Source organism: Eretmochelys imbricata, chromosome 1, assembly GCF_965152235.1.
Source record: "Eretmochelys imbricata isolate rEreImb1 chromosome 1, rEreImb1.hap1, whole genome shotgun sequence".
NCBI lineage: Eukaryota > Metazoa > Chordata > Testudines > Cheloniidae > Eretmochelys > Eretmochelys imbricata.
In genome coordinates, this window is record NC_135572.1 from 24,281,452 (window position 1) to 24,308,504 (window position 27,053).

The 27,053-nt window shown below is 45.2% G+C and overlaps 1 protein-coding gene across 1 annotated transcript; it reads right to left on the minus strand.

Moving 5' to 3' along the window:
* Nucleotides 1–7,277: 7,277 nt before the first annotated feature.
* FZD4 (frizzled class receptor 4) lies at nucleotides 7,278–14,246 on the minus strand. The gene is made up of 2 exons (XM_077808026.1): nucleotides 13,974–14,246; nucleotides 7,278–11,875 (listed from the first exon to the last, which is right to left on the minus strand). The coding sequence occupies exons 1-2, from the start codon at nucleotides 14,244–14,246 to the stop codon at nucleotides 10,547–10,549; spliced, it is 1,602 nt and encodes a 533-aa protein (XP_077664152.1). The 3' UTR covers nucleotides 7,278–10,546.
* Nucleotides 14,247–27,053: the final 12,807 nt, after the last annotated feature.

Here is a 27,053-nt window from a genome sequence, read left to right on the forward strand (position 1 = left end):
TAGCAAGGGGCGGGGTCAACAGAGTTTTTCTCCAGTCAGGAAGATGTTTTTCCCCCAGATGGAAGGATTACTTTTTTTCCCCTTCTTTAAGTTGATGGAGATGAGCAAATCCTTGCAGCGGGGAGCAGGATCAAAAGTGGTTTAGTTTTGCTGAGAACTCATTCAGATGGAGATTTTTTCTCCTGATCACCCACTCCATACATTTCTTTAGTCAACTGAGCTTCAGATGTCTGGGACTTTCTTCTGTTGTTAGGAGGTTAATTGGAATTTTCTGTGACTATAGAAAAGGGTTTTCATAGTTTAGCTGCTCCAGCAAGGGAGTTTCAAAAGCTTGGAAAGCAGAAGTAAGTCATCTTATACCTCTTCTGTTTCAATTGCTTTGCCAAAGTGATGTAAGGAGTGCTGAGATACCATTATCCCGGGCACACCAGGGTTCACTTACAGAACATTTCCATTCTAGTTTGCTTGCAAATTTAACTGGGTCAGCAGTTGAATCCCTCTCACTGTGGTTTGTAATCAATTATGGCTCAAACATCAGTATCACAGAAGATGATCATGTGAGTAAGAAGTAGGGTTGCTAGGGGAGGTTTCCTAGGTTGGTGGGCCAGATCATCTGCTGTTATAACTCCATTCAGTTACATAGCACCATGTAGTAAACCAGTGGTAACACTGGGATTAGAACCCTGGTCTCCTGACTCCCAGTTTAGTGCCCCATCTACTAAGACATTACCTAGTAGCACTAGTTAGAACACAGCTACTGTAAGTACTACATTAACACATAATGGAGGCTGAGTTTATGTCCATGTCTCCTCAGACACACCCATTCTCAAGTTTTCATGAACACTACATTCTGAAGAGCAAAGGGAGGGGGACTTGAGACTCACTCCCGCTCTGTGTGGAGGACCACACCTAAAGCTACACCTAACTGATGTACTCATACATGGCCTCCTCTCCATGAACTGGGAAACACAATGCTGGGTGGTGTTCAGCAGGGAGCTCAGGAACATGCAGAATCAAGGGCCATACCCTCACATGCTATGCTGAGGAACATGAGTGCTGAAGGAAGAGATTACTGGTGCTCAAGAATGTGTTCCGCCTCTTTCCATCCTTTAGTTATAAAACCATTCTCTGGGGAAGGAGAAGAGATGGGCTCTTAACTCCTTTTGGCTCTGGTCAGGGCTACAGCTGGAGAAATGTAATTGTTTTGAGAGTGGAATGGAGTTTGTCAGACTTTTGTATCCAGAGACGTCTGCTAGTGACTTTCAACATCCTTAGAAATAGTCTAGAATTTCCATTCCACACTCCTAGTCCACATCCCATCTTTCCAAGAGATACAATGATTTTGTTGTGATTCACTTGCTTTCTGGTCAACTGAATATGCAAATACTACTGGGTGAGGCATGTCAGCTGTTCTCCACCATTGGCAAATGGCACCAGAAAGGAGTTAAAAGGGAAGACCCATACAAGAAATCCTGCTAGCTTTTCCCAATCTCTCTCCTTTTAAGATTAGCTAATTTGGTATGGTGAGAGAGGTGGTCCCTCAGCCCTGTAAGAAAGGGGTTCTCCAGATACCACTTTGCTAGGTGTCTCAGACATGCCTGGCCTATTGACTCTCCTGCTTTCTGTACCAGACAAAAAATGCCCCTTTGACAGGTAGACATACAGCATCATAATGCCCAGTCAATTTCTCTACAACTAGCCCATCGTTAGCCCGGTATCTGTATAGATGCACCAGTGTTGATCCCTGAGTATAGACAAGAACATGGAAGGGTTAGCACTGACTGACCTCACTGAAGTTTAACCCCTACTTCAAGAAAGGCTAAACCCTGATTAGTGCATTCGGTACACACCCTGGCTTGCCCTTGTTTATATTTAGGGGTAACCACTTGTGCAGCTGCACTGATTTCTTGTCACCGATAGCTAAGTAAGGGATATTCCTGGCTAACTATTATGCTTTAGTCCAGGCACTCCAACACGTAGGCTTTGGACCTCCCTGGAGGAGGCAGCAGGTAGGAGCACCTCCTGTTGTCACTAATTGAACAAAGAGATTATAGGTGTCCTTCCTCACACGTGTCCTCAAAACAGCATCCAGCCTGTGTGACGAGCTAGGGAAGGAACCTTGGATTTTAATTCCCAGCCTGGTGCCATATCCACTGTAATAGTGACAAGAATAACTAACTTTTCCCATTTTCCCGAAGGAGGTACTACATGCTGTCCTTGAAATTTGTGTACACTTCCAGCATGAATGGGGGTCACGTAGGTGGATTGCAGGTGGTATGGAATGAAAGATAGTCTGCCTAATGCAGTGTTTCTCAAATGTGGCCAGCATGGCTGCATGCAGCCACCAGGGGCTTTTTGTTCAGCCACAGCCTCCTGGGTGGTGAATGGAGGTGGGGCACAAAGCAGCGGCCCCTCCCCAGGGCCGTCAGCAGGGTTTGGGTTCTGCCCCTTCTGGAGCCATACACACCAGAGAGGCAGGCCGCTTTTGTTTGTTCCCCACCTTCCCGGGGGTGGTGGGGTTCGGGCGTCTGGCTTCAGCCTTGGGGTGGCAGATGGTGGGCTCTGTTCTCCGGCCACAGAGTTTCACGGTCTGGCTGCAGAGCCATGGGCTCTTGCCCTGGCCTCCAGTCATGCGGCAACAGGTGCCGGCCCCAGGCTCACCACCCCACATCGCTCCTGGTCCCCGCTACGTCCTCCGGCGCCAGGCTTTAGCCATGCGGCTGCAGAGCTCCAGTCTTGGGCTCTGCCCCCAGGCTCACCAACACCCCCTGACCCCCACTGCCTCCCCGGACTCCTCATCCACCCGCCCACCCCATTGCATCTGGCCCCCACTGCCTCCCCACCTCCCCATCCGGGGCTTAATTTGTCCCCCGGCTTGCCAGGGCTAAGTAAGTTTGTTGTGAAAAGCGATATTTGTATGTTTGTTAGTATCACTGTTCACAGCCTCACAGATCACTAGCAAATCTGCTACTGTGGAAAGTGATATTAGAAAACATGCAGATATCACTTTTCACAGAAGCAGACTAGCAAGACTAAAAAAAAAGCAACCAACAAGCAAAAGAAACAACAACAAAAGACAAGAACATGCAAAGCACCTTATTTGTTTCTGAGTAACAGCCGTGTTAGTCTGTATTCGCAAAAAGAAAAGGATGCACGGTATGCATCTGATGAAGTAAGCTGTAGCTCACAAAAGCTCATGCTCAAATAAATTGGTTAGTCTCTAAGGTGCCACAAGGACTCCTTTTCTTATTTGTTTCTGTTCTGCTTAGGTCCAGTAAAGAAAATAGACAACTATACATTATTTTTATTATTAAGTCTGCAAAAAAACCCCAACATAAATAAATTACAATGATTTGGACATGTAGATGTGTGTATTTATTTGTTTTTCCTGAAGTTGATTAAGTATTTTAGGAAAAATTGTCAGAGCGGCCACCAGCAAGAGTTGGCAGCCGCACTCTGAAGCCACCAAAAAATTTGTTGTGAGAACCCCTGGCCTAATGCTACCACTAGATGGCACACGTCCCATGTTTTCAAGCAGAAAGCTACGCTGGCTGTAAAAAATCTTTTGAAAAGAATTAAATTCTATTGTGTGGATCTTTATTTGTAATCATTTTTAAGCACTTGAGTAAAAATAGCACTGACTTAATGCCTGTTACTTGGATCACTTCAGAATATGCTTTAGAACATTTACAGTTACCCTCTCAGTCTAAAGCATTTAATATTGGCCGCTTCTGCATGTAGCCTGCAGTAAGCATCTTATGAGTATTATTTATCACTCCTTACTAGTACGTTAGAGAGGCAGATTTTCCAATTATTTGCTGTTCCGGCCGGATGTTTTTCTTTCTTCAGAGTAAGTTCACGAAATAGGAGAAGCAGTCAGGATATTAGCTAAATACTGGTGTTAATACAAAAGGAAGTCCTGTTTACTGGTATAACTGCAGACAGTGAGTTCTTTTACTTGTGTTTGGATGTTCTAACCTATTGATTTAGAAAATGAAGACAGACACCACCTCTGAAATTTAACTGTGTAAGTTGGCTTTTTTACTGCTAGACAGACTACTGGCAGGCAAATAAGCCAAAAAACAAATCTGAACTTATAAACTAAGATAAACCTTGCACTACAACAAGATTTTGGTCTGGAATTTAAATTGTATGTTTGTTCTGTTGCTCTGTGAATATAAACCCTTAAGAACAGACACCCAGATTCCAGGGTGATGGACACACTATAAATAACCTAGGAAGACGGAATAGCAGTGATTCCTTAAATTATCTTGCCAGATTAATTCTCATTAGCTGCGTTTACCCTTTAAACCACCTTTTCACCCCCCCACTCCTAGGTTGGCTGTGTACTGGGCTGGTCCCGACCCCAAGCATAAACCAAAACAGCTGGCTGTTACCAACCACCAAAGGCTGTTACAGCAGCTGGAGTTTGCCAGAGGGCACAGGACCCCTAGCCACGCTCCCTCTGGCAGCTGGAGGAAGCAGCAGTGGTCTTCTGTACCAGTTCTACACCACTAGAAGAGCCCTCTCTACTGGGATGATCCTCTTACTCTGCTTTTGGTGGAGCACCACGAAGTGGTCTTAATGTAGCTGTAAATCAGGACCATCCACTGCACCTATGACAGAGTTTGGATGGAGCTTTGCAAAGATAAGAAGATGCTCTATACTACGGTGCTCTAACTCACTAAACTTTGACAATCTGTAACTGAACTCTCCTGGATTAAATCCAGTGCTACAAACTCTATGTATATTATTTTGATGTCTTGTAAAACCTCTTTGTGCAGGTTTGTTGACAAGAGCACTGACAAGCAGGGTACACTGGAATGCTCTAGAGGGCCAGCGGTTGTGGCTTTCATTTCTAGGTCACCCGTTCAAAGCTAGCCTACATTGCAGCTAAAAGTCGCTGAAAGCTATGTAGTGAGCTGTGTGAACATAGCTTTGTTCTTACTAGTAAGAGTGTCCACCTCACAACATCCACCACCATAGTTACTAGGAGCTTGCTGTCTCAGAGGAGAACATGGATTATAGGTTTATGCAGACTGAGCTAGTCTCTCCCACACTCTTGTATCCCTCCAGGTCAGCATTGAGGCACGCTAGCGTGAATTAACTCACATTGTCAATAGCAGTGCTGTCTCTGGTCTGTGGCCAGAGAACTTTAGGAAATGGTGCTGTTAATTTCTCAGTTAAATAATCTAACAAGGACCAGTGGAAAGTTCACTTTAGGTTCTGTATGAGGTAAGTGGCCTCATATCAAATTATGGCCCCTCTTTAGGAAAAGCGAGACTGATTAGTACACAATTCCTATAGTCTCCTTTATAAGAGCTGATTACTATCAGCTCTCCCTTGTGATTTAGTTAAGTATTAAAGATTATACTAATCTAAGTAATCCTGTGCACTCCTAATGTAAACAATTTGTGAGTTGTAAAATAATTATACCATAAACTGTAATTCTGATGTCAAACTAGCTGGTGAAAAGACTAACAGACAATTCTTAACTGATGAACAAACATGGAGTAAAAAAGGAAAAGACTTTCAGTTGCACTGGAATAACTATACTAGTCAATGTATTTAAAGATGGATTACTAAGAACAGAATTTGGCCCCTACAAAAGCCACCAGCAATACTGAGTGCCCTTAGTAGGCAAAATGATTTTGCTGAAGTTATCTATCTTCATTCTAGGTTCTGAATGCATTCCATGTTTTAAAACCAATCCTTCCATACTTGAAGCAGAGGGGAGCCTTACTTGAACAAAAATAGCAGGACCAGGCCGTGCGTTGCTTGTTTTTCCCCTAAAGTCACTAATAGAGCAGTAGCAGGTTGCTCCATGATCATTTTAGAGCTGTGCCATACATCTCAGCATGTGAAGAGGTTTGACTATCTATTCAGGCAAGCCTGGATGCACTGCAGAAAAGCTACAGCCCAGTCCTGCTTCCTCACCAATGCTTTTGAACCCAACAACCCCCTTCGGAAACATTCCTTCTCACTCAGACTTAGGGCTTCCTGGAATAAGGCTGCTCAAGAAGCTGAAACATGTCTTGAATTTTATCTGTTGTCCACTAATGATAGCTGGGAGCACTCTTGCCCAGCTTGGACCCAAATGTAGGTCTTAGGCCAAAGTTCTAACTCATTTAAGTGAAGCATTTCAGTTCTCTGTGTAACGCTGGCAAACCAGGTGCTGGAAGCCAGTCTGTTTCACTTGCATGTTAGCATGCTGAAGATGGGTATTGACCTCATAACAATGTGAAATGCTTGTAAATTAGTGCATAAAATAATCTCACATCTTTATCATACAGTGTAAGGCAATATTTAAGTTTTTGCTTTATAACTGTAAAAAAAAAAAAAGGTTGCCCTGAAACTGTCAGCAGGGATCTTCTTCTGCTCATCAAGAAGGCTATCAAAACTAAATGGGCCATTATGAGACATCACAACACAAATGTTTTGTCAATTGCCCCTTCATACTCACAAAGAGGTTACATTCAAGAGGGCTCTTCCCATCAGCTTGAACTCTGGAAGAAGGAAATAAAAATAAGGAACAAGAGAATTTTCATCTCTCTGGCTTTAGGATTCTTACAGGGTTGGAGCTATGAAACAGAAGTAGAGAACCCCAGGGCCAACCTGGGTTATCCCTAAAAGGCATACAGTGCTGAGAGATTAATACAACAGTCACCTTTTAAAACCCTAGACTGTAAACTCAGTGTATATGTTTGCTTGCTTTAACCTTGTAATAACTCATTTCTTTTCTTAGTTAATTAATCCTTAGTCAGTTTGCTACAGGATTGGCTACAAGCTTTGTCTTTGGGGTGAGATCTGAGATACAAATTGACCTAGGGTAAGTGACTGGTCTCTTGGGATTGGAAGCAACCTGCATCTTTGGTGTATGGCAACCAGCTATCACTAAGTCCAGCTTGTCTGGGTGGCAAAATAGACTGTAGTGCCCAAAGGGACTGTCAGACTCTATGATAAGACGATTCTAGTGCTTCAGGAGTTCACACTTGTTACTGGGTTGGTGAAAGCTAATTATAGAACACAAAACCAGTTGCAGGTCTCTGCCCTGCTTCTTGACTGTCTGTCCTGAGCTTGGCACGACACTCTTCACTTAGAAAGGAAGAAAGGGAGGGGTGATGGCGGAAAAGCAAAAAACCCACAATGCTTTGTGTTTACAACAGGAGGATAAAGACAGTTTATGAAAGGAAACTCCCCCCCCCCCCCAAAAAAAAAAATCAAGACACAAGAAGAATCCATTACTTATTCACAGAGGTTAACAAAATTTTATTTTGATAGAAAAATTAAATAGCAAAGTTTTTTGTACAGTGATAAATTAGAAATTTACAGTACATACATCAATGCAGATATACTTTCTGTACATCTAAAAAATTATCAGTGTCCATTCCCTTCAACAAGTTAGTTTCTCTTTCTGAAGCTCTATCATAAGTAGTTTCGCTTGTACCTGTCTGTCAGACGTTTCAGAATCCTGTATGTCAGCACAAAACACCAACTGGGGGTGGGACTGGCTTGAGAGAGAAAGGAGGAGAAGGGATTCAGCAGAAAAAGTAACTGTTGTAAAGTTTTGAGCTCTATAGCCACAGCAACTGCAATTCCAAGGCAGGATTAGTCACACATTGTTTGGTTTTAAATTCATAACTACGTTGAAATGAGAGAAACCGAGTTGCCGATATTCAGTCTTTGTAACTACGTGCTTCAGACTTGATCTAGAGTGGCTTTTCCAATAACAAATGCCCGAACAACTAGAACAGCAAGGTAAATGCACATAGTTAAGTTGTGCCTTTTCAGAGGGGCTTCTGCGGCCCTGGGTCAGATGCTCTGCCTCATTACCTGGAAGTAAATCAGGAAGAAATTCACTGAGCTCTGGTACATAACTGCAAGAGAATTTAGGCCCACTGTGTCTCAGACAGGCACAATGCCTCCAAGGGAGAATGGTCGCTATGTGGCTGCTATCCCCATACTATTTGAGTGCCTCACAACTTTCATGGATTTATCTTCCCTTCACCCTGCAATGTAAGGAAACATCATCCTCATCTGACTAACTTTCAGATGTCACTAATCACCAGTGCTATCATTCTAGTAAGAGATCTACTGAGTCATGCTCTGAAATTCAATGATAACAGGAAAGGTCACCCCTTAACAAATTCTGGGATGACGAGGATAAAAATGCATAGGTCAATCACATCAAATAGCATGAAGTTCAGTGTGTATGAATCCCCGAGCGTCCTTAACCTGTGACTTCACTGGAGGGACTCCTGGATGAATTTGGCGCACTCACTTTCTCGCCTTCACCCCTCAGAATTTAGAGCTAGCTTCTGATTTGGCATCCTTATTTCAATCGTAAATAGATCAAGCATCATGGTGAAGCCCAGCCATCCACAGCTTTCATTCTTGTAAAACTGTTTCCAGACCAGAATACATAGATCCAACAAGGCATTACCATCCAACAGAAGAGACTTGATAAAGGATTGGATTTGGAACACTCAGCTAGTACATAGAGCTGATCAAAATAATGGTGTGTTGTGGGTAGAATGAGTCAAGTTGTCACTTGCTCTGCTAGTGACTGATCCCAACTGCGCAGACTGAAATGAGGTTGTTTTGTTTTTAAGCACATATTTCAGCACAGACACAATGCAGGCCTTTAACACAGTTTGAGAGATAGAGGGGGGACCCCTTTCAGGCCTGCTTCATCCTACAAAAGACCACAGAACCCTCAGCTACCACTTAAGTCCACAGCAATTGAAGGCACTCAGCATCTCCCTTGATCAGGCACCCATACACCAGGGGTTGTCAAACTGGGTCATTACATGGGGGCGTCGCAAGCTGTCAGCCTCCAGCCCAAACCCTGCTTTGCCTCTAGCATTTATAATGGTATTAAATATATTAAAAAATGTTTTTCCATTTATAAGGGGGGGTCACACTCAGAGGCTTGCTATGTGAAAGGGGTCACCAGTACAAAAGTTTGAGAATCACTGCCATGCACTGAAGACAAAGCAAGATTTTAGGGCACACAGGGGAAGCTACTGGTGGGTCTTTCAAGGGGAGCACTTAAATGCTGCTCTTTATTTAGGTTTACATTATACTTCCTGTTAATCAAGCTGGACTGTGGCATTCATTAGTCTCATGCTCCCTATGAACATGACAGGCCAAGGGCAAGGAACCTTGCCATTAACTAGGAAACATATTACTCACCAAGAAGAAGTTGGACTTCTTCTCCATGGAGCCCTTTTCAAAAAGGAAAATGTCTCCATTGTTGCTGAAGTCTGATTACATTCTTACATATAAAATTTTTTTTTAAGTCACTTTCAGTGACCATCAGTTTGAGCTAGTCAGCTGTACTGCTATGTCATGGCTGGAGAATGTTCTTTTATTTTTAATTGACACACACACTTATACGACTGATCTGTGTTAACATGAAGTTGCCAAGTAACTTAACATTTCACTTTTCCCAGACTGGCGTCTGCATAGATGTAATCACACAGAGTGAAATATATTAAGTCTTAATTGCTTAATGCAATAGGTCTCCGGGGAGAGCCAGATAAGTTTACTTGGAGAAAAACTACATGTTCTGCTGAATAAAGAGTTTGTCCAAAGTGAGCCTTCATTCACTTTCCCTCAGCTGTATTTTGCAGTAGGAAGGAGAGCTATTAAAAGAAAAACCCTAAGTTATTAATGCAAAGGAATAAAATAGTCAGAATCTGGAAATAGCCAGGTTATCAAAAAAGGATAAAAGGGGGCAGGGAGATAAATGGAAACTATATATGCTGTTATGCTTCAATCTCCCAGTTAATCTACTTCTGATAAAAGAAAGTACTGAGTGAAGCTTCTAAACACATCAAACGAAGTACTGATGTTTTAGAGAGCAAAGCGCGTGCCAATGTAGAGGTTAGTATTAGGTTGTCAGCTGAGCTATACAGCAATACATCCTAACACCTAACTGAATCCTACAAATTCCCTGTTTGAGTTGTTTTTATACCTGGAAAGCTTCGCTGGCATTTGCATGAGGACCCAATCCTTGGCTGAATTATGCACCGTGCAACACTGATGAAGGCAACAGGCTATATTGGCTATGGGTCCAATCCTAAAAGGTGCTGACCACATCCCTTAAGACACTGAATTCAAAGGGAGTGATGCTGTCAATTGAAGCTGAGAGCACCCATCGCCTCACAGGATTGGACCCTAACCCAGCCCAGAATTTGGCCCTCATCCTCCATGCACTGTAACATGATTCAGGAAAATCGGCAACCCAAGTAACAAGATGCAAGACCCTGTGGCTTCTAATGACACTAATACATTGCAACCTGCTTTACAAAAATGTGACATATTCAGATTTTTCACAGCTTTCAAAGCCTCCCCAGGCTTTTGTATTTTGGGCAGCATGCTTTATGATTATTCTGTTTTTGAAATTATTGCTTATTCTTTAAGGTTTCTTTTCAGAGACAGATTTTGTACTTTACCTCCCCATACCACCCCAGCAACATTTCTACTGCAAGTGTTTATACACAAGTCCTTCTTGGAAGAGATGTCAGCACGGAGGTTTTGTTTACACCACAGTCTCATTCCCTTTCCCAGGTTTCACCCAACCATCCACTCTCTTCTCTCGTTTCACTTTCCCTGAGTTCACCAGTCTGTTAGAGCACTTCTGCCACGTGTGCAGAGTCTTGGCAGACCAAATCCACATGCCAGATGTGATACCCACCAGCAGAGACATGAAAATTTTGAGCATCTCCACTGCCATATTGGAATCATCCGCTGAATAGCGGAAGATAGCCCAGTTGGAGATTTCATAGAAGTAACATGCAATTACACATGTAGCTGGGACAGTGTATAGAACGGAAAAGACACCAATTTTGACCATCAGTCTTTCCAGCTTGTCAGTTTTAGTCCCATCTTTTTGAAGATTAGACCTGATTTTAAATAAGGCCACTAAACCTGCTGCTATGAATAAAGTTCCAATAACCAAGTAGGTGAAAAGCGGAGCAACGACAAAGCCAGTGAGTGCATCTAGGTTCTGGTTGCCGACATAACACAGACCAGTGAGCTCATCTGCATCTACCAGTCTCATAATCAAGATGACTATGGTCTTCACTGCAGGGATAGCCCAGGCTGCAATATGGAAATAGGAGCTGTGCATTTCTATAGCCTCATGGCCCCATTTGAGTCCTGCTGCTAGAAACCATGTTAATGTCAGAATCACCCACCAGATGGAGCTAGCCATCCCAAAAAAATACATCAGTAAGAAAATTATAGCACATCCTGTGTTCTTAAGACCTTCTTGGATAAGAACAGGTTCTGCTGCCTCTTCAAAATCACAGGATATCCTTTCCCGGCCTACAGTCAGCCTCACAATATAAGCAATGCTATAAATATTGTAGCACATGCTCAGAAATATGATGGGGCGCTCAGGGTAGGAAAACCTGGACGAATCAGTCAGGAAGGTCAGGACTGTGAAGGCCGTTGATATGAAGCACAGGCTAGCCCACACGGCCATCCAGATATCAGTGAATTCCTTAGCTGATCTGCTATAGAGACCAGCATCATAGCCACACTTAAGGACACAGCTCAGGCTTCTTTTTACCCAGATATACTGCTCTGAATTAGATCCCATTGTGTGACACTCTTCTCCTGGCTGCAAGGATGTCTTGCTGTGAAGGGGAACCTCTTCATCCCCTGGACCCTCCATACACATGTGGTTATGGTCATTTTGGGGTGGGAATTTACTGCAGTTTAGACTGTCTGGCCAGGCAAATCCAAATTCTTTCAGAACAGGTTCACATCTTCTTTTGACGGAAAGGCACATGCCACCGCAGGGACCTATTGGGATGTTAATCTTCTCTGTGCACATTGGAACATAGACTGAACAAAGGAAGAACTGGAAGAGAAAAACAATAGTCAAACTTGTGCTTAAAAGAAGATACAAATGGTAGACTATATAGCAAGTTCCCTCTCTATCCTCTTTAACTGTTCAGTTACTTTGCCTAAGTAAGCAAGGAGCAGCATGTAGTAAAGAAACCAAGGGAAAAAATCCTAAAAACCTCAGCCCTTGTTTTCAATTCAAAAAGTGTTTTAAGGCCAAATCTTGATCACTTTACTCACTAGAATTAGCTTTACTGAAGTCAATGGGCCAAATTCACGCAAGGCGAGCAGAACTTAGCCCTAAATCTAAGCCTCAAATTTACAGTTTAGGAGGGCAAAACACCAACTGAATAAGTAATTTAAACTTTAACACAAATATATAGACCTTAGTTTTTAAGACTGCATAGAGATATTTAAAACTTGAAATAAAACAGTTAAAATATTAAGAGCTCATTGAATTAACAACATTCATGGTTGAACTTGGTCTTTGTAAATCGTATTTTCTCTTATAATGAAGTTAGGACACTAATTTGCTCAGTACTTGACTCTTGTAATTCTGGTACACACAAAGCAAATAGATCTGTGTGTAAAACTGATCATTTAAGAAAAATGCCAAGCAATTATTAGTTTGGATACAACTGTCTGAAGAAGTAAGTTTGTTATTCAACAACATCTAAGTCATGGGCTAGGACGGGGATCTTGCCATTAATATGGGAGAGCAACTCCTACAGTGAAGTTACTGGAGGGGGTCCTCTTACCACAATTTTATGCTATGTCCCTTTGTTTTTTTATGATGACAAGTCACACACACATATGTTCACCTCCTCTGTCCATTATGTCTGGATGCACATTGGTTCACCAGCTCCATACACATAACAACTGTCATCTATGGTTATAAGTGAAGGGCTTTATATGCAAGCATCTGAACTGGAAAGTCATGTCCTTGAAACTGTCTGTTTAGTATACGCTGTACTTTCATGGTGTTCAAGGATAAATATTTTTCTTTAAGAAGTCAGTGAGAAAGTTCACATGCCTTGATCTGTAAAAGTCATATTTTTAATATTAGGCTAAATGACATTTTCAAACCCATAAAAAGAGAGATCAGCCAATTTATTAACCCTGATTTAGGGTGTTCCCTTTAGTCTTCACACTAGTCCAAATTCCTGGGCTACCAAAGGGAACATAAACAAGTACAGCATGCCAATCGACAGAAAAGTTTGGCTTCTTCTCCTAGCTTCTGACTTTGTGTGGAGGTTACTCCAGAAAGAGGACTGGGAACGGGGCTCCTTGTGTATTTACTTCAGTCTCTCAGCAACTGTAAACTGTGAGATTAAATGCTATTGTAACCTTATTGTACCTTCTTATCTGTAGATTCACACCCAGAGGGGAAAGCTAATCTTGAGCCACTTTGCAGCTGGAAGTTTCCAAATATATCTTTGTTTAACCCTTTTAATAGTTTCTTTTAAAACTTTTGTTTACCCCAGCAGATATTTTCACGCTCTTCTATCCTAGAAACTTGGGCTAAGAAATAACCCGAAACCCGCCCACGGCTGCTCCCAAATCGGCAGCAGGGAAACTAGGTTGAAGGAGATTTACAAAACAAAGGCAAGAAATGCAACAGATTGAAACTTGGGAGTCAGTGGGAAGTTCGCAGAACAAATGCAAGAAGTAAAGCGGGGGGGATTCGGGATAGTCCCTGCTGCTGGAAGCGAAACGGTCTCTTTCCACTCTAGAAACCATTAGTTTAGCACCTTAGGAGCAGATTAGGTTGGGAAATAAATGGGGAGGGGGAAATTTACAGCATTTAGGGGTGCAGCTGGCACCATAACGGCAGCCCTTTCCCTGCAGTCTGCCCCGCTCGGGTTTGCCCCACGAGAGGGATCCTCTGGCCGCGGCACAGATCCCTGGCGCGAGCGCCGCTGCCGAATGTCACTCGTGCGGGGCTTGCCGCGGCGGGGGGACCGGCGGAGGTGGGGGGGGGGAGACCCCCGCGCTGGCGGCTCCTGGCACCGGCAGGAGCCCCCCGCACACCCTGCCTCGCGGGCCTGGCGGTCAGGGAGCGGGGCCCGGGGCAGGGAGTGCAAGGGGCGGGCCAGGGCGGCGGCGGCACCCACCTGGAGCTGGCTGGAGCAGCCGTACTGGATGAGCGGGGTGAAGGTGGTGAGCTGCAGCTCCGCGTCCGCCTGCAGCTCGTGCCCCACCAGGTTGGGCATCTTGGTGACGTTGTAGCCCAGGTTCTGGCACATGGCGATGCGGATGGCATCGCAGCGCCGCTCCTCGTCCTCCCCGAAGCCGCGCGCCGCGCCGGGCAGCAGCCCCAGCCCGAGCCCCAGCAGCAGCCCCAGCAGCGGCAGCAGGAGGCGGCGGCGGCGGCCCCGCAGCCCCATGGCCCGGCCCGGGCCGAGCCCCGCGCCGCGCCGCGCGCCCGCCCTGCACCGCCCGGGCGCTGCCCCCGGCCAGACGGGCCCCGCGCGCGGCCGCTCTGCGGACACGGCCCGGCCGGACAGCGCGGGGGCGGGGCGGCCCGGCGGTTAAAGGGCCGGGCGGAGACACTGCCCAGGGGAGGGACCGCGCGGCGCCGCCCCGCCCCCGCCCACGGAGCGACCCACGGGCGGCGGGCGGAGCAGCGGCCCCCACTGCCCTGCCTCCGGGGAGCCATCCCGCCACATGCTCCCCGGTCCTCCCCCGGGGACCCTCCCGCCGCGCCCCTGGGGCAACGCCCCCCGATCCTCCTCCGGGGACCCTCCCGCCGCACCCCCGGGGCAACGCCCCCCGATCCTCCCCCGGGAACCCTCCCGCCGCACCCCCGGGGCAACGCCCCCCGATCCTCCCGCCGCACCCCCAGGGCAACGCCCCCCCCCGGTCCTACCCCGGGGACCCTCCCGCCGCGCCCCTGGGGCAACGCCCCCCGATCCTCCTCCGGGGACCCTCCCGCCGCTCCCCCGGGGCAACGCCCCCCGATCCTCCCGCCGCACCCCCAGGGCAACGCCCCCCCCCCGTCCTACCCCGGGGACCCTCCCGCCGCGCCCCTGGGGCAACGCCCCCCGATCCTCCTCCGGGGACCCTCCCGCCGCTCCCCCGGGGCAACGCCCCCCGATCCTCCCGCCGCACCCCCAGGGCAACGCCCCCCTCCCGTCCTACCCCGGGGACCCTCCCGCCGCGCCCCTGGGGCAACGCCCCCCGATCCTCCTCCGGGGACCCTCCCGCCGCTCCCCCGGGGCAACGCCCCCCGATCCTCCCGCCGCACCCCCAGGGCAACGCCCCCCCCGGTCCTACCCCGGGGACCCTCCCGCCGCACCCCGATCCTCCCCTGGGGAGCCCTCCTGCCACATGCTCCCCGGTCCTCTCCCGGGGACCCTCCCGCCGCACCCCCGGGGCAACGCCCCCCGATCCTCCCCCGGGGACCCTCCCGCCGCACCCTCGGGGCAACACCCCCCGATCCTCCCCCGGGGATCCTCCCTCCGCACCCCGATCCTCCCCCGGGGAACCCTCCCGCCGCACCCTCGGGGCAACACCCCCCGATCCTCCCCCGGAACCTTCCTGCCACAGCCGCGGGCAATGTCCGTGCGGGGAACCCTTCCGCCCCCCGGGGAACTCTCCCGCCACATACCGGGGCAGTTTCCCACCCAACCCCCTCCAGGAACCCAACCGCTGCACCCCGGGGCAATGCCCAATGTCCCCTCCCAGGCCCTCCTGGGAACCCTTCCCCCAGACTCTGGAGCAATGCTCCATTTCCCCCACACTGAGAACACCTCCTACCTCCCCTATCGCTCCTAGGAAATCACCCACCTTCCCCCACAGTGGGAACCATCCTACCCCCCAGCACCTCTGGAAAATGCCCCTCTGTCTTGCATCCTCTCCTCTGACTCATCCAGCATTGCCCCATTGGGAACCCTCCTGCCCCAACTCATCCCCAGAACCCTAGGGAAAATGTCACCTCCCCTCCACCCTTGAGACACCCAGCAACCCCCCATTGGGAATCCTTAAGCACCCCCTGTGCAATGCCCCAAACTCCCTTTCAGGAGCACCTTCCAGCACCCCTTCTGGCTCTTAGCCCCCACACAGACATCCTGGGAAAAGCCTCACTGTTTGGCTGCTGGGGAACCCTCATTCACCCCTTTCCCTTCCCCAAGCCTCCCATCCTACCCAGTCTCTAAGCAGTACCGCTTCCAAGATAAGACAATCTACCACCTGGGTAGCAAGCGGCTCCTGCTAATTGCAGTGGTGTATGTGCCTGATAAGATAGAGGGCAGCACAAAGCGGTCATATGCAGTCAAAAGTCAAAGTCAATCCAGTAGGAAATAACCATGTGACTTTAGCTTTTTGTTTCTCTCCCTCTCTAAGAGCGGGACATCAGAATGATGACAGCAACCTGGCCAAGAAAGGGCTTTCTTCTTCTCTTTCCCAGACCAGCAGGGTGCTGCAAGTAGAACCTACATATGCAAGTGAAGATGCATATTGGCCTGCTGGTTGCGCATGTTCAGTAATAGCAGGATTTGTGTTAAAGATGGAAGGAAGGAGCTTACTTAGCCGATGTCTACACTAGAAATGCTACAATGGCACAGCTGCAGCTCTGCCGCTGAAGCGCAGACGCTTACTACAGAGAAGGTAGGGGTTCTTCTGTTGTTGTAATAAATCCATCTCTCCAAGAGGCAGTAGCTAGTTCAAGCGAAGAATTCTCCCAGTGACTTAGCAGTGTCTTCACCGGGCCTTTGGTTGTCTCAATGATGTTGCACAGGGTGTGAAATTTTTCACAGCCCTGGGTGATGTAGTGAAGCGGAACTAACTTTGTAGTGTAGTGTAGTGCAGCCCCCAAATGATAAACTCTTTGAGGCAGGACAGTCTGTGTGTTCTTTGTGTTTGTATAGTGCCAAGCACAATGGGGCCCTGGCCCACAACCAGGCTCCTAGGCACTGTGGCAATACAGATAATGATAATTAGTAATAATTTCAAACCAAAGGCATTATTCAAAAGAAAAAATTATAATCATCCCTCATTATAATAGCGTATATTCGTGGGCAAAAGCAATTTGTTGAGCACCACTTACCGTCAGTGCCCTAATCCTACATTTTGGGCAGAGCTGGTTAATATTTTTCAAACTACAGGTTTGTTGTTATTGTTGAAAAATTCCCTTTTTTCCCTTTTTTGGATGTTGCCAAACAAGTTTGTGTTTTGTGAAAAATGTGGTGGCTTTTTGGATATTATTTCTGAATTTTTATCAAGTACTTTGAAAACATTTTCAAAATGATTATTGAAATTTGTTTACTGAAAAATGGGCTTTTGGGGGGGGGCAGGAAATCCCATCACCACCAATACCATAACCATAAGTTAAAAATAGACTAATTTTGGACTCTGAAAATCTTTAGCCATCTCTTCATCAATTATACACAGTAATAAAGAACAAGACTTCATATGCAGAATGTGACAGCCCATTCGTTAATGGAGTGTCTTGCCATGAGCATATTCAACAAGTTCTGTGATTTGCACTGGTTGCCTCTTGGTTTGTGGGGGAAACTTAAGGTGTTTCATTTGACTTGTAAAAGCTCACATTTCTCCCTGTGCTGAACCACTGCAGAGGTGCTCAAGTTAAATCCCTGCTGGTATAGACAAGAGCAAGTTGCTGGCATAGTGCTCTCTGGGAGGGCCCCATAGCTTAGGAATTCACTCTCTCCTTGGTCCAAAAAAACAGGTTGAGTTTGATGACCTTCAGAGCACACAGCACAGCTCATCTTCTTTCCCCATGTATGTGAAAACTGTGGGAGGGTGGTCAGGGGTTTTGGGCTTTTCAGTTATCTTGGGTTACTGGCAGTGAGTTAAATTGTACTGCTGCGCTTTAGTTATGTTTGGGTATTAATTTTGTTGTACTGTTAAGTTATGTCAAGGACACCTAGAATATACAGGTGGGTGCCATTTTTGGCATTTGTATAAACCTAAATAAGATAAATAAATAAATGAAATATAATCCTGACTTTTCAGTGGGATGGACTGGATGATCTAGTAGGTCTTTTCTGTCTCTGACTTCTGTGATTGTGTATAAAGGATCATGTCAAAAATAAAGATAAGAGTAGAGAAATGGGCTCAGATTTGAGACCTCCCAGCATTGTTTTGCACCTCTGATGAGTTCTGGTTTTCTCTTTACAAAAATGTGTCAACAATTAATTGATGTTTGTACAGCTCTTTGGAACTGTTTGTAAAGCCAAATTTAAGAGCCCTATTACTGTGTGTGTATGTATATTGCTGTGAACATCTCTAAGTATATATCTTGCTCCCAAAGATGCTCCACTCTCTCTTAAGTCTCCTAGTCACACTAGTCAGTGAAGTCCAGTTAATTTACTGAAGCAGAAGTTAGTTGCCTCTTCTCCTCCTCTGCCGGGTTGTGGATGATGAATGAGAATGTCAGTCACAGCAAAGGTCACAGATATGGCCACTGCCAGGTTTCCTGCAGCAGCTTGGTTGGATCCAGGGTGTTATTACTGCTGCCTTCCTGGTCTCCATCCAAAGTCCAATAAACATGACTGCTAGTGAGAATGTTCGAGTACTGAATGGTCATTAAAATGTTCGCATCTAATGAGATAAGTAGTATCTTAACTAGACTTTTATCAATCTAGGGACCTAGATGGCTGCCATCACCATAATAGCTCAGCTCTAGCCACAAACATCAAGAAATGTAGCCTCACAACATCCCTAGGAGGAAGTAATAGTATTATTATCATCTCCTTTATATAGATGGGCAGCGGAGGCGCAATGTGACCAAGCCAGAGCCATGAATTGAACTCAGCTCCTCTAAGTCCCATCTTTACCCACCAGCGTTGTCTGCTGTAATTAAATTTGACTATTTTTCTTTATAATTTCTATAATGCTATGAATGCCCAGGGTGCTTTACAAACATAGAGAAGATACACTCCATGACACAAAGTGCTTGCTGTCTAAATCAGACACAAGCAAATGGACAACATGTACACTAAAACGCCATGCAATGAAGCAGTCAAAAGAATGATGTAGGCAAAATACTGTCACGTGGGGTCAGATATTTTGTTCGGTCTTATGCAGGAAATCAAACTGGAGGATCATGGTTCTCCTTTCTGGCCTTAAAAATCTATGAATCTTTGCCCCAGTACAGCAAATCCTTTGTAATGTGAAGTCTTCTGCCACAGTTAGGTGCTGAAGCAGCACCAGCTGCCTCCCCAATCTCACCCACATACTCCTGTAATAGACCTATAACCTCTGGCTGAGTTACTGAAGGACTCAAATCATGATTTAAAGACTTCAAGTTACAGAAAATCCATTAAGTCAGAAGCCTAGAGCACTAAGCCACATGAAGTACAACATGAAATATACACAGTATGACTTGTACCCAATGAAGTGCAATAACAACAAGGTTCTCAAAAAGCTTCTAGAAGAAATGTTATACAGAAAGAATATCTAACTTCCTTATCTTCTGTATCAAAATCATCAAAAATGTGGGTATGCCATTGAACTGTTTGGCCCGTGGTGCAAAGTCCCTCAGCTGAAAGCTATGCAGAGATAGACTTTACTATAACCCTCCAGCCACGTTTTCCTGATCCTCATTCATGAGGCAGTGGCTTTCTTCCCTTTAGCTTTTTCCATTTCAGTGTTAAGAGCTAGCAGTAATGGTGTCTACCTGTACCCAGAGACAAGGGTGGAATTCTGTTTTTAGATGCACGGAAGTATACAGATGGAGTCTTGCCTGGCTATACTCATATGTACAATTGCAGAGTGGCCTGTAGCAAGGTTGACTGCTACTTGCACAAGGCAAAGCAAGATCCCAGAGATGGGAGTAAACTGGGAACTTGATTATTGTTTCTAGTGCGTCTGTGACAGCAATCATGCACAATGACTGCCTGCTTGCTTACACTTCATCTCACCTTGCTGTCATTTATGTGCATATTATTGTTCTCTTGGCTCCTTATGATCACTTTGCAGTCCCTTCTTGGCACTCTGATCTGTATACATCATTAGAAAGTGAAAGCTCTTCTTCTTGAGCCAGTGATAATCTCTGGTATGAGGTTGATCACAAGTTGTAAACTGCACTCTGTGAATGAGGAAGTGTCTACATTTTTACAGTGTCTCAGCAGGATTTTTTGGGCTAAGGTAATGGCTCTGAGAATAAATTTTTCTAGGATAGGTTGGTATGGTGCTGTCTGCATGGAAGTCCAATAGGCAAACTGATGGAGGGAGTGATTCAGTGTCTTTCCAATGAAGATGCATATTATCATCTATATGATAAATACCTTTTGGCAGATCTGAAGAATGTGTGATGGAGATGCAGGTGAGTTACTGCATCTCCTGCAGGACCCCGAATTTGAGAGTTACAAGCGGAAATAATCTGCTTCTCTGCTGAATGCAATTACTGTCCCACACTCCTACAGATGAAATAGGTCAAGGCTGTGCACATTCGTTCGTATATTTCATTTCCCCTAGGGATTAGTGTCCATTTGTGAGATTTAAGTGGTGCACAGGCCTTACCCAGGCCCTCTACACAGAAGTGAATTTCATGCTAGGAGATTATAAAATCCCATTTCTCATTCAAGGGAATAATTTCCAATAATCTCTTAGGGCCAGATCCCTTTACTCACGTTGAACAGTACATTTTTCCAGGAGGGCTCCCACTGAAATCCATGGGACTGCTCGTGAAGAATGGTGCTGCTCAGTGTGAGCAAGGTTATGAGAATGTAGCCCCCAGTAATTTGATCTTTGGGTGTACTTTAAAAAATATTATGAGGCAATGTAAGTTTGACTGCTTCACTCTCCCCTCATTCTTCTGCATGTCACTTGTCTTCTTACACTATAAATTCCTTGTGGAGGAAGACCCTTTGATTATATGCTTGTACAGTATCTCATTCAGTAGTGCCCCAATTCTGACTGGGGCCTCTGGGTGCCACTGCAATATAAATGTTAAATAATTCAGATGAGTTTGGATGAGTACTGTAAACTATGTGGGTGGCAGTGAATGATGGAAGGTTATAAAATCTTGGTAAATTTTCTGGATCTCTTAACTGTTCATTAGCTGGACTCAACTAGAACAGATCCTTTAGACATTAAATTTTATCTTAACTAACATTTTAAGTCAAATTTCCATGGGTATGTTTTTTTTTTTTTAAATGAGCTAGAGAAGTTGAAACTGGCTTTAGCATCTCAGATCTGCAGGAGGGGAACCCTGCTGAAACACATCTTATAAGCCTCACCAGAGCAGGGCTCCTCTCCCCCAGTTAACAAGTCCACGTATGTGTGTATCATGGTAGGATTTCTACTTGTCTGGGATATGGGGGTAGTGGATGGTGGGTGGAGTAGAAAACTGGGAGGCTTTTATCTACATTGGAAACTATACACACTCCCCCTTACCTTGTCCGCATCTCTATCTGCCCAGGTCCTCTATAGATACACCCTACATACCTCTCCTGGTTCCCTGAACCCACTTCTCCTTTCCCTCGTTCTGTGTGCTTTCTCTGTCCTCATGCTCCAACACTGTCCTACCCCACAATGCGACCCATACTACCATTCATGGCTCTGTGATCCCCCTAGTAGACTCCTAACCCCAATTCCTGCCTCACCACATTACTATGGTCTCCCGTTCACCTTTGACTCAGCTTGGTAAGGTGAGTGAGGAGTGAGGTCAGTTTATATTTGCTCTTGTACACTTAAAAACAACTTTTATTCTCCTTTCAATCGCTACCCATTCTCCCACCACAAGCTGTAAAAAAGTCCATATCCTCAGCAAGACCAGCAAAACAAATATGGGCTTTCTAGGCCAAGCCATTATTGAGATCTAATTAGCCAAAAAGCATTAGGACATCTTTAAAAAAATTAACTACACTGTGAAAACATTATAATTTAAAAAGTTGCTGTCTGATTTTTACCATATTTGCCAGGAAACCTCTGCCCTGTAAAGAAATGCAATGTGTCAAATTTAAAGAAGATCTGTTTCTGTTTGGGAAAATTAGTGGATTATGATTTGAAAACCTGATTTAATGGGGAGCAAATTTCAGCCTGAACTATGGAACCAATACTGATCTACATATCACTTTCATTCTAAACTGCTACTTTCATTTGCTTATACCTTTTTCAAAGATTAATCTTTTGGGCTGAAATTTCCCATGCGTGATCTTAGCTCAGAAGATTATTATTTTTTGGAAACAATAAATATTTTTCATCTAAGAAAATTGTTCAGGGGCTTTTTTACACTCTGATAACTCAAAAACAGCTTGGTTTTATAACTTCAAATTTGGCATGTACAGTGTGCAGTCTTGGAGGAATTTATGTTTTGCTTGGGTTGAAGAACTTTCATTTTGCAATGCCAAATTGGTCTGGAAGTTTGGAAATGATAAACAGAGCATGCTCAGGATGTTATTTAACTTTGACATTGGAAAGACAAATTGAGTTACATTTCTCTTATAGGTCACATGTCATTTTGCAAGTTTGCACGGATTGCCTCTTTCCAAAGCTTCTTTTCCAACTGGATCTTCCTGTTTCCCATTTTTCTTTGATTACACAGGAGTTTCACTGGTTACTTCCCATGCATTTGTTACTCTTTGCACATGCTGTACTTGCAAGTCCCTCTGTGGCATTTCAGCGGAGCCTTCTTCTAACTCATGACCAGAAACTCAGCTATCACTCAGCTCACCTATGGCACAAAGAGAGAAGTAATACTTTCTTTGAAAGCATTAGACAGTGCTTTGCCTCTAAATACATTACTTATAGAAATCACTTATGATCTTTTAAACAAATTATTAGACTTCAGCCATGTCAATTTTACAGACATCTGCTGGCATAGCTGTGTCAGTCAGGGGTGTGAGGAGCTGTAACCTTTGACTGTGCCAGAAGCCCCTAGTGTAGGTAGTTATATGGCAAAACTCTACTTTTACTTGTGGTTTGCTTGGGGGATGAGATGGGGTTGTTGCTGGTGGAATTAGCTACACTGGGAGCTTTTCCTGTATAGGCTATATTCTCACCAGGAGCACATTGCTGGTACAGAATTCCAGTATAGTTATACAGCAAAGCGCTCCTAGTGTAGACATGGCCTTTGAATATCAAGTTAGGCTACATATAAACCCCGCTGTAAATGATAGATTAGAGGCCAGATTCACCGATCCCAGTTGCTTGGCACTGCTCCATTGATGCAAAGCAGACGTAAACTGGTTTAATTGGCCAGTTACTCAAGGTTTATGGTTGCTTTGTGTCACTGGAGCAGCGCAAAGCAGTCAGAACATGCCGGTGAATCTTTAAATGGGCTATTTTCTCCCCACAAAAAAAGCATGTGAACTAGCATGTCCTGCTTAGTTACATTACAGTCTATAATAACATGCCAACCATGGCAGAAAGTAACCTTTTTTTTAATATCACAGACAGGTGATTTTCACTCTCCTGGGAAGAATGTCCTGCCTCTGTCCAGAGCCTGGGTGAGCTATACCCACACTCCCTTTGTAGCTTTTGTGAATATGCAAAAAGACAACTTGAGGTAGTGTTAAACTGTATCTCTTGCTGATGGAAACTATAGGCCTGATTCTCATTTACATAAAAGCCTATTTACACTGGCCTGGCACTGCAAGGTAGCCCTAAAGCAAGTATAAATTATTAAAGCCCCTTTAAAGTTCCAGAGTGATGTAAATGAGCCTTGTAAATGAGAATCAGGCCCAGAATTTTTCAATTACATAGGCAGTAGGCTGGTCCAATTTTCAGAGATATTGTTCATTCACACATGGGCCATTTCCAACGCAGACATTGCTAAATTGTATTCTTCCTCTCTGTTCTTGGATTCTTTATCTTTTTTTAATGACCTGTGTGTCTCTGGATGGCCATTGTCTGAGATTTTAAGGCCTGGTCTTCAGGAACTGGTACAATCATTTCAGTTAGTGTATATTTTACTAATAGGATATTTTACTAATATAGTTATACTGGCACGGCCCCTAGTGTGGATGCAGTTAAACTGGTACAAAGGTGCCTTATTTCAGTATAGATTACTCCCCTTCTCCTATAGAAATAGCTGCGCTGGTATAAGGTACCTTATACCAATATCACTCAGTCCATGCGAGGGGGTTGGACCACTTTAACTTTTCTGGTATAATTAAAGTCGCACAACTTTTGTGTGAAGACAAACCCTGCGACTTGATTCTAGGTTCTGAGTAGGACATGTTTGACCAGTTTTGGGGCAACATCTAATTAGCATTAAAATTGGTAAATTAATCTTACAGGTCACTGTTACACCCACTGAAGGCCTTTCTGTGCTAGAGCCTTTATGCCTTTGCAAAACTCATTCAAGCACTTGAAATGGTGGTGAGAACACTTTATAGTCCCGCATGTATCCCTTTGTGTGTTCACAAAAGTGCTCAGAATGTTTCACAAGCATTCCATGTTCCTTGTAACTGCACTAGCTCCAAACAAGTCTGGTAAAAGAGTCTGTCTGTATTTTAGCTTTTGATATAGTGCTTATCACTCTGGCATTCTCGCAATGTAAAGCATTTTGGCAGGAAAGGCACAATTGTAAGATTATATCATTATTACTGCATCACATACAATTGAGCGTGGAATAATCTCTCCTTTTGAAACCAAAAAGAAAAGGAGTACTTGTGGCACCTTAGAGACTAACCAATTTATTTGAGCATAAGCTTTCGTGAGCTACAGCTCACTTCATCGGATGCATTCAGACTAACTCAGCTGCTACTCTGAAACCTTTTGAAACCGTATCATTTATAGTTGTAGGCTGACAATTCCTCTAATAACCTTTAGACCTAGACAGGAGGTTAGAAAATAATAAGCATGGATGTGAATTCTTGTGTTTACGTTTATATTGTTCAGAGGCATTTTTAAATCCTCAGGGAGTCTTTCATGGGGCCAAAATTACATGAGAACTGGTATTACTGTGGTACTTCAATTCCTGGGTGGTGGAAATAATACAAGATGTTCAGGTGATTATTTTGACCCCAGATTTTTTTTTTTAAAGCTTGTTAAAAATGTGACTACAAAAACAGAGAAATCGGGGTTTCAACCAAAATGTACAGACCAAGAAACAAAGCCTCTTATTAGCCAAAGATGGAATTTGCAGGCTACAACTGGCAATGATACTGTATGAGAGGATGAAATCATTGCACAATTGACGAGAGGGGGAACATGCCAGAATTCCACATGTGGAGAAATCACCTATGGAATATGCCAGTGTACAAAGGTCTCTCTTCTTTTGAAGCTCACGGGGCAAAGCAAGGGAGAATTGGTCTCTAATTACATACAGGAATCATCCCCTGTGCCACTAAAATGCAGCCAATCTCTAAGACTGAGTGCAGGGGGTGGTGGTGGAAAAGTGATGCCATGTCCCCTGACAGGCCCCCCCGAGACTCCTGGGGGGTCATGCCAAGTGATGCCATGTCCCCTGACAGACCCCCCTGTTCCCCATCCCCTGACTGCCCCCCCAGAATGTCTGCCCCATCCAACTGCCCCCTGCTCCCTGTCCCCGGAACTCCCTGCCCCTATCCAAGTTCCCCGCTCCCCACCCCCTTACCATGCTGCTCAGAGCAGCGGGACTGGCAGCTGCGCCACCTGGCCAGAGCCAGTCATGCCGCTGCGCTGCCCAGCAGGAGCTCGCAACCCCGCCACCCAGAGTGCTGGCGGCATGGCGAGCTGAGGCTGCGGGGGAGGAGGGACAGCAGGAGAGGGGCTGGGGGCTAGCCTGCCCGGCCGGGAGCTCAAAGGCTGGGCAGGACAGTCTCACAGGCCGGATGTGGCCTGCGGGCCATAGTTTGCCTACCTCGGATTTAAGGGCTCAATCACAGTTTGCTATGAGCCCTATGTTTGGGTCACCATGTCGTGCCAGGAAAAGCATTCACCAAGATATTGCAGAGGAGAATGAAGAGGTACATGGAAGTGGTGCTTGCAGAGGAACAGGCTGGAGGTACAATAGATCAGTTATTTGTGATAAGACACATTAGAGAAGTACATAGAACACAACCAAACCTGTTATTGTAACTTTGTAGATGTCAACCTGGTTTGTGATAGCATTTGGCATAAAGGGTTTTGGCATCCCCAACCAACTGATTAAGCCGATAGAGAACGGCTACAGCAAGTGCGATGAGAGCAGACAAGAAGCTGGTGGAAGATCACAGAAGTGAGACAAAGATGCATGCTATCACCAGATTTCTTCAGCTGGGTTCTGGTAGCAGTAGTGACGGTAGCACTGAGAGGTGAAATGAGATGAGTGATGTTGAGTGGGAGCACAGTGAATAACCTTAGACACAGATGATATTGACCTTATCGAATTGCCCAAGGAGGACATACAGAGACGTACTGACAAGGTAGAGAGTCTGGGAAAATGGAAAATTTGGACTCAAGATCAGTATGGAGAAGACAAAAATAACGGCAATTGGAAGACAAGAGGACGACGTAAAGATCAAAGTTGGTGACAAAGAACTAGAACAAGTGGAAAATTGCATGTACATTGGAAGACTAGTGTCAAAGAATGGGAACTGTGAAGATATGACATAAGAAGTATCCTATTAGCTGCTACAACATTTGGAAAACCCTGCAATATTTGGAAAGCTAAAGACATTTGAGACAACTGCTGTGCTGATACTGCTGTATGGATTGGAGCGTTGGAGTGTGAGGAAAGCAGTGAACTAGCTGAGGGGAATATTGAGAGCACCAAGACTGCAGAAAATAAAAGTGACAAGTGATAAGAAAACAGCTTGGGCAAGAAATTACGCTGTTGCAGACGATTAAAAAAAGACTGCCAAGTTGTGAATTTGTGTCAGAAATGGACCCCAAAAGGATACAATACAAGGTGATACCTCCCAGAGTACAAGGAACTAGAAACAGAGGGCAACTGAAGATGTATTGGGTAGACATGGCGAAGAAAGACATCGAACAAGGTTTAAAGATGAACAAGGCTGTGAAGCTGGTACAGGAGAGAAAGTGGTTCAAAGACTTCAGGTGGCCCCATTGTTGCTGCTGAGCTGGTGGACAGGAATCAAAGAAAGAAATTGCAGCACTGCTGCAAAAGCAGACTGGGAAACAAATTGTGACTCTGGTGGTTCTCTCTCCCCTGCGTTGGGGAGTATATTCAGCATCAGCATTACACCTGGCACAGCATATGTCCCTTAGCATGACAATGCCGCTGGGCTGATCAGCAGGTTGTGGATGGAGCTGAAGCTCTGTTCCTTCCCACCCACATTATGGGCGGTGAGGGAATG